Source organism: Penaeus vannamei, chromosome 42, assembly GCF_042767895.1.
Source record: "Penaeus vannamei isolate JL-2024 chromosome 42, ASM4276789v1, whole genome shotgun sequence".
Taxonomy (NCBI): Eukaryota; Metazoa; Arthropoda; class Malacostraca; order Decapoda; family Penaeidae; genus Penaeus; species Penaeus vannamei.
The window spans coordinates 4,000,277-4,007,776 of record NC_091590.1 but is presented as its reverse complement, the minus strand read 5'-3'; the positions used below and the strand labels follow the sequence as shown (position 1 = coordinate 4,007,776).

Genomic DNA, 7,500 nt, shown 5'->3' with positions numbered 1-7,500 from the left:
TCAAAGGATTTAAAGAGAAGACCGTGAACCTCGGGTAAGAATGTTGCAAATTTGATCCGATAAATATGGCGACATTACGTAGATATGCAGGCACTAGAAATACAATAATACAAAGCAATCAAGAATCTATTGATTAGTATTACCCTTCCGGTCTTAAGAATCACACTGATATCAAACATTCAGGACAAAGACTAACATCCGGTAGCAGATTTTCTTACGTTCCCCCCCCCCCCCCTCTCTCTCTCTCTCTCTCTCTCTCTCTCTCTCTCTCTCTCTCTCTCTCTCTCTCTCTCTCTCTCTCTCTCTCTCTCTCTCTCTCTCTCTCTCTCTCTCAAAATATGCATGATATATTTAATCCTTTTTCTTATTAGCGGCCAATTACACTTAACCAGTACAACTATTTAGAAAATTTGAAGCACCGAATTACGTATCCAAATAATTATACAAGCACACACACACACACACACACACACACACACACACACACACACACACACACACACACACACACACACACACACACACACACACACACACACACACACACACACACACACACCACATCAGATAGCACAAAGACGAAATTTATGATAGTTTTCCCTTTGATAACCGCTTCCTGTTTTCTTTAAAGAATGACCTTGCCTTTCCCACTTGGTCGACTTGTACACGTTTTGCATTTGACATCACTCGGATCTAACGGTATATTGAGTAATAAAACACCGAAACCGCCACAGAACGACATGTGCATAGTTCAAATTAACGCTTTGATGTGATTACCCAAGTTCACGGATAAGAAAGTCGGTCAATAAACGTGACTCTTTGTAGAGAAACGAATTAATCTGGAAAGGACGAAGCAATGTGAAATGGACGTCGCCCCCTCCACGCTAGAGACTTCAACTCCCAGTAGACGTTTCTCAGCTCGTGCGTCCAGATGCGATATTGTGTCTAGTCCCTTTTAACTCTATTCTTGGCGTCTTGGAGCTCAATTGTGTGCAAAAATGGATACGAGAAGATTAACGCAATGCGTAATTGGTGTATGTGTGGTATTAACAGCAGTAACTTTAGTACAAGGTATGTTAAATTACTGGACAGTCTGGTGTGGTATTTATGGGTGCTCTACTTTTAAATGTCAAACATTCTGGAATACTTGTCTGTGAGAGAGAGATAATGGGAATTTAGTTTAGATTTATACATTACATATTTTCCTGGAAAGGGAAGAGAAATTATTCACATCGGAGAGAAATTAACTTTCACTGCACCATATACGTGATTTTTTTCCCTCGTGAAGTGAAAGCTTGAGATGTACCGTTATAGTTATGCGTCTCATTTAGTTTTGTTCAGTTTTGGGAAGGTCATGTATATTCAGACTACATTGAAAGTATAAAAGAAGTTCAGATGGCGCAGGAAATGCTCGGACCGACATTGTTTCAATTTTACAAAGGCTAAGAAGTTGGATAGACAACGAAATATGTTCGGGTTTATTTCCACTCTCTACCCGTATTGCTTATTTTCCCATACCGTCTTATTCTGTTTCGAGGGTACAATATGTGCATGTGCGTGTGCGTGTGAGTGTGCTTGTGGGTGCGTGTGCGTGTGCGTGTGCGTGTGCGTGTGCGTGTGCTTGTAGGTGCGTGTGCGTGTACGTGTACGTGTACGTGTTTGTTTGTGTGGGTGTGTGCGCGTACGTGTTTGTTTGTGTGGATGTGGGTGGGTGCGCGTTTGTTTGTGCAGGTCGGTGCATGTGCACGTATGTGTACATCTAGTTGTACCATAGTAATTTCACCCCTCTGAGGCTAATATTCCAATACAAGACTATTGATTCAAATAAGGCTGAGCATATCTGTGTGTGTCTAGTAGAGAATATTGTCAACTTTTCATTTTGACATTAATTTCTCATGAACACTCAGTGGTTAATGGTTAGGCCTAAAACAAATATGTGCTAAACATCTAGGTCATACATCACCCTTAATACTTTTGATATCAACACTAAATGTGCGAGTATTGCATTGTGCACACATGAGTTTTTTACTAGTCTGAAAATTTGACTAATATTTTCTACAATTGATTAATTTTTTAAGTGATTTAGTTTCCTGCTGTGTAAATCAGATGCTTAAACTTCTAACTACAAGCACAAGAATAATAAACTTATATTCACAGGTCAGATAAAGCGCTGCTTTGCGTGCAGGTCTCGAGGTGCACTTGGAGACTGCAAAGATCCTTTTAGATTTAACTCGACACATCTGGTACCTGGAGTAAAGGACGAGCCATGTGCCTCGGGCTGGTGCTCTAAGAGGATTGAAGGAAAGAAAGATGGAAAAGGTAGGTGTATCGACTCCTATTTATGTATAAATAAAAGCCTTTCTCAAGACTAGATATGTGTATATATATACATCATTCTTAGAAATGAAACTGAGTGATTTTTTTCTTCTTTTCTTTTTACATGACATGTACAGTTATATATAGTATGCCATATTTTTTCTCCATGCAGACCATGATCTTGCAATTGAACGACAATGTCTTCAGCGGTCTCCACCAGATGATAAAGAAAGATGTTCAGAAGCGTTGGTTGGTCATAGAAAGGTAATAATCATAGTATAGTAAGTATTGTGACATAAATGCATGATTCAAACGTTATGTAAGTAAAGGTTATAATACAGTATATTTAATGAACGTACACTTTTTTTCCCCAGATATTTATCTGTTTTTGCTATGGAGATTTGTGCAACGCAGCTTCGGGACTTCAGCCTTCCATTTTATTGCTGCTCGTACCGCTAGCATTTCAGATGCTGTCTAGAACGTAATTTGTTTGGAAATGGTGCTTTGGAAATCTGAACTGTTGCTTGTTGACATTATGAGTTTTATGTAATAATTGTTGAAGTATTTTTTGCATTGTCATAATGCTCTTGATTGAAATATCTTGATTTAAGGAATGTACTTTCCTTATATTTTATTACTTATGGCTTATATATATTCAAAATGTATAATAATTAAAAGGAAAGAGAAGTATTGTGATGAATTGCCAAAAAGAATATTGCATTTTGATTTGAAGAATAGATATTGGTTATATTTAAAGCTGACATAGTCTTTTGTTAATAGTGTATAAAATGTGAGGACATTTCAACATTATCTGTATTGGATACATAGACACATGCACAAAGATATACACTAAAAGAGAGTATGTGTGTATATATATATTTATATGTCCTTGCATATTTAGGATTAATATATATTTTAATACTCAAACTTGTAGATAATATATTTTCCTTTTAATTTGATAATCATTTTTACTATTTGGCATTGATATCCACTACTTTTCAATCAGTTTTACTCAACTTTTCACAGTACGTGGACGCATGTATGAATTATCCTCTGCCTAAGAGAAATGTGGAACACTTGCATTGTAGATAACCACATATATTTCTTGACACAAGTATTATGTCACAATGTCCATAATACTTAAATACTGTAGTGTATTTCCATATTTTAATACTCAAAATTGCCTGTGCTTATTTTTGCAATTATATTCCTGCAGTATCATTATGCATGTACATTTATATCTACACCACAAATTTTATATATATAAAGTAATGTATCTCCTGTAATTTGTGAAGTTATGGTAAAGGTGATGTTTGATATAATTAAAAATCTATTGACAGAATGATTACTTGAGATGACCTCAAAGAGAAATGAAAAAAATCTCAATTTTGGATAATATTGCAATAATAAAATAGTTTCATGCTAAGGAAGTTTGCATGATAAAGGAAAATGACTTTCATAATATAAATGTATAAATATATCTATACATCAATAAAGTGTTATGAAATGTACATTTTTGTGTTTCTGAATCTGCCTTGAAGTTAACATCTTGATAAAGAGAGAGAAAATAATGCATTCCTTATGCTGTACAGAAATTTGTGTCTTTAAGAGAAGTGCATTGTATATATTGTGCTCAATCAGTCTCCTACTGATTCTAGCCTTTCTATTCATATAAAATCAATATTGAAAATTATTTTCCTCCTTACAAATATAGAATCATTGATAATATTGATTTTTTAAAAATACATTTATCTTCTTGATGTAGGCATAATGCTGTGTTGTACTGTTACATCATAAACAACTGTTATATAATATATAGGCTCAAATAATTTCTAAACATGAAAGTAGGATGAAATGAAAGAATATCTTGAATTTCCACATTTATTTTCTTGTAAATAAGAACATATGTACAAATTATGTACACATTCACAGCCAATCATGCACAAATAAATTATTTGTGCAGTGATTGTACTTACAGCACCAGATGAGTGACAATGATGAACCAAAGATGAACATCAAACACAGGTACCATCAATTAAAGACACCATTTTGTCTTGCATTCACCATCCTAACTTCCTTCTCGTCTAGTGGCAATGGAGTTCTTGAAAGCAGATTCCTCCTCTGCAATCATCTGGCTGGCAGTCACCATGAGCACTGTTCGTTGCCTCAAATGTCTAATGTTGCATCAACAGCCATGGAAGTTGTCAATTCTTTGCAGTAGGACAAAGTTAATCATATTCACAAGCACAACTCCTCTCAAGGCTAGAACCACAAGGTTGCATTTCCTGTTATATGAATCACATTCTAGAGATTTTACTGTCCAATAACAAAACTAAGTCACAAGAGTGAAGATCAAACTTGTAAATTTCCATGAACATGCAGTGCCCAGAAAACACCAGAAAGCTAAACTAAAATGAATTTTGCATAGTCTGTTTACTTGACAAAACCTAGAAGGCATGTGAAACATGGTGGAGGGCTTGAATGCAAAAAGTTTTTTTTTTTTAAGACAAAACAAAATTGCTTAAGAAATTAGAAAAAAGAATTCTAAATAGCCTTAAACACTTTAAACTAGAAACCAACAGAAAACAATGAAAAAAGAGAGAAAAAAGTATAAAATTACCAAAAACAAAAATCATCTAGACTGAATTTAAGGGACAAGAAATTATTCTAGTGACTGAGAAATTTGTGAGTGTATACAGTCATCCAAAAGATGGGTGTCGTTGTCTAATACATCTTACCCTACATCGCTACCGTCACCATCACCAACAGCGCCACCTGCAATAATGAAGTCAAAACACATTTTTCATAGTATGAACAATTATAATACAGGATCTCAGAAATGTGCATCATCTAAAACCCTCACTAAAGTCTAAACTAACTATAAAAAATATATATACATAAACTAGCATTTTATAGTAATTGTTCAATTTTAGAATATGATTAAATATCAGTATTAAAGGCTACACGGTATGAAAAGCTCACTTTTATTTTATCTTCTATATTCTCCTTTCCTTATTACAGACATAAAAAAAGAAAGAAAGAAAGAAAGAAAAAAAAAGTACAACCCACTGATTAGAATGTTTCAAAGGCTTTCTTAAATTTTTTCATACCACTCGAATGAGCTCTGACAAGGCCTATAGCATAAATATCTGTGTTAATTACCCTCTGAAGTATTAGTCCCACCTACTTTTAATTTAATCTGCTGTTCAATAACATGAACCTTTCTAAATGCTAATTATGGTATCTATTGAAATATTCCTTATAACCAGCAGATGAATATATTTTGTTATAAAAAAAGCAGACTTTTTCCTTCACATTCAAGCACATGCTATAAATGTTGATTAAATGTAATCACTCTCCCACTTGCACTCTCTCACAACAATTCTTATAGTAATATATATACAAATATATATGAATATATAAAAACATAAATATATAAATGTAAATATAAATACATATACATATTTACATATACATATATATATATATATATATACATATACATATATATATTATGTATATATATATATATATATATATATATATATATATACACATATATATATATATATATATATATATATATATATATATATATATATATATATATACACACACACACACACACACACACACAAACATATACATATACATACATAAATATATGTGTACATGTACATAAAAATGTATATATATAGATATAAATACATACATACATATGTGTATATATACCCACATACATACATAAAAACAAATATGTATATATGTATATATGTATATATATATATATATATATATATATATATATATATATATATATATATATATATATATATATATATATATATATATATATATATACACACACACACACACACACACACATATCTGTGTGTATATATTTATATGTATATATGCATGTATATATAAATGTTTATGTATATATACATATATATATAAGTATATGTGTATAATATATATATATATATATATATATATATATATATATATATATATATATATATATACAATACATATATCTTAATAAATATAAATATATTTTTCATACATATATATCATATATACGCATACAATATATATATGCATATATACATATCCACATACATATAAATACATATATATGCATATACATATACATATACATAACAGAACATAAAAATCATAATTCTACAGGAAACAAAACAAAAAAGGTAAAGTGCTTTAGCTAGCAAATACTGGATAATATTTACCTCAACAAAAATATAAAAACATATAATGACAACTTAATCCTGAAAAACAGTGATCACTTATTGGAGTTTTTAATCTATTTCAAGACTTTACCATCAAAACTTCATGATTATCATGTAATATATATATATATATATAAAAGAAAGAGCAATTAATTAACCTAAATCAGACAAATCATGTGATGCACTAACCTGCCAGCGAAGACTTTTTAATTCCCTGGAAAAAATTGAAATCCTATTTTTCATCTAATAAATTAGAAGCAAAGGAAATATACCCAATGCACAAAAATTATGAATGGGTAGTGTACAACATAAGAAAATTATTCTGTTCACACAATGCATACCGCAGAAAAGTATGAACTGGGAAAGAGCAAAATCCCAACATTGCTTCACACAATGCTACACAAATCTTCAACTCTGAATTCGAATTTATAAAAAATTAACTATACCACTGTGCCGGTCTAAATTCAACCTTGTAAACATTGATACATCATACCAGAACCAGAATAATCAAATGATTTTAAAATACATTACAAAGCTTCTTGTACAATATGCCTATTGACATTCATTTGCATCACTTCTTGCATCACTTTGTAGTTAAAAAGAAACGCAAGAGCTTACAAACTTTGTGAAACAACTGGACATCAAGAATAAAACCTCTTTGTGATAACATGACTATTTCTCAGTCTACAGATCCGTGAGAAGATACAGAGTGAATTTTCTAGCTCTCACACTAATTTCTGGATGGTCATCATATTGAGCTGCATCAATCCAATAACATTATCAATAGTCAAACTGTCATTCCCTCACAGTAGGCAAATGAGAATAAATGTTACTAACAACTGAACTCATTTACTCTCCTCACCATGGAAAAAATATACCAGACGTCTAAGTTCTACCAACATCAAATAAACTACAGTAACAGGCAAATCTGAAA

The 7,500-nt window shown here is 31.9% G+C and overlaps 2 protein-coding genes across 4 annotated transcripts in view; one reads left to right on the top strand and one right to left on the bottom strand.

Moving 5' to 3' along the window:
- The first annotated feature begins 890 nt into the window (after positions 1-890).
- On the top strand, positions 891-3,827 carry LOC113826866 (UPAR/Ly6 domain-containing protein rtv). The gene is made up of 4 exons (XM_027379768.2): positions 891-1,071; positions 2,158-2,319; positions 2,489-2,580; positions 2,691-3,827. Exons 1-4 carry the CDS (start codon positions 999-1,001, stop codon positions 2,799-2,801), a joined length of 438 nt encoding a protein of 145 aa, XP_027235569.1. The 5' UTR covers positions 891-998; the 3' UTR covers positions 2,802-3,827.
- A 356-nt stretch (positions 3,828-4,183) lies between these two features.
- Positions 4,184-7,500, bottom strand: part of LOC113820470 (golgin subfamily B member 1) — a 35,135-nt gene continuing 31,818 nt past the window's right edge. For 2 of the 3 annotated variants that reach the window (XM_070118532.1, XM_070118534.1), the window contains exons 9-10: positions 6,756-6,780; positions 4,184-5,091 (exon numbers count right to left, since the gene is read on the bottom strand). The gene's annotated coding sequence lies outside the window, so the exon portion shown is untranslated. The remainder of the gene's footprint in view (positions 5,092-6,755; positions 6,781-7,500) is intronic. The other variant, XM_070118533.1, reaches the window with a different exon arrangement.

What these genes read in the sequence shown, in the direction of transcription:
- LOC113826866 (XM_027379768.2), top strand. Translation starts at nt 999, where the DNA reads ATGGATACGAGAAGATTAACGCAATGCGTAATTGGTGTATGTGTGGTA. An exon ending in AGCAGTAACTTTAGTACAAG is followed by an intron (nt 1,072 to 2,157) that starts GTATGTTAAATT and finishes TTATATTCACAG; the next exon opens with GTCAGATAAAGCGCTGCTTT. An exon ending in CGTTGGTTGGTCATAGAAAG is followed by an intron (nt 2,581 to 2,690) that starts GTAATAATCATA and finishes TTTTTTCCCCAG; the next exon opens with ATATTTATCTGTTTTTGCTA.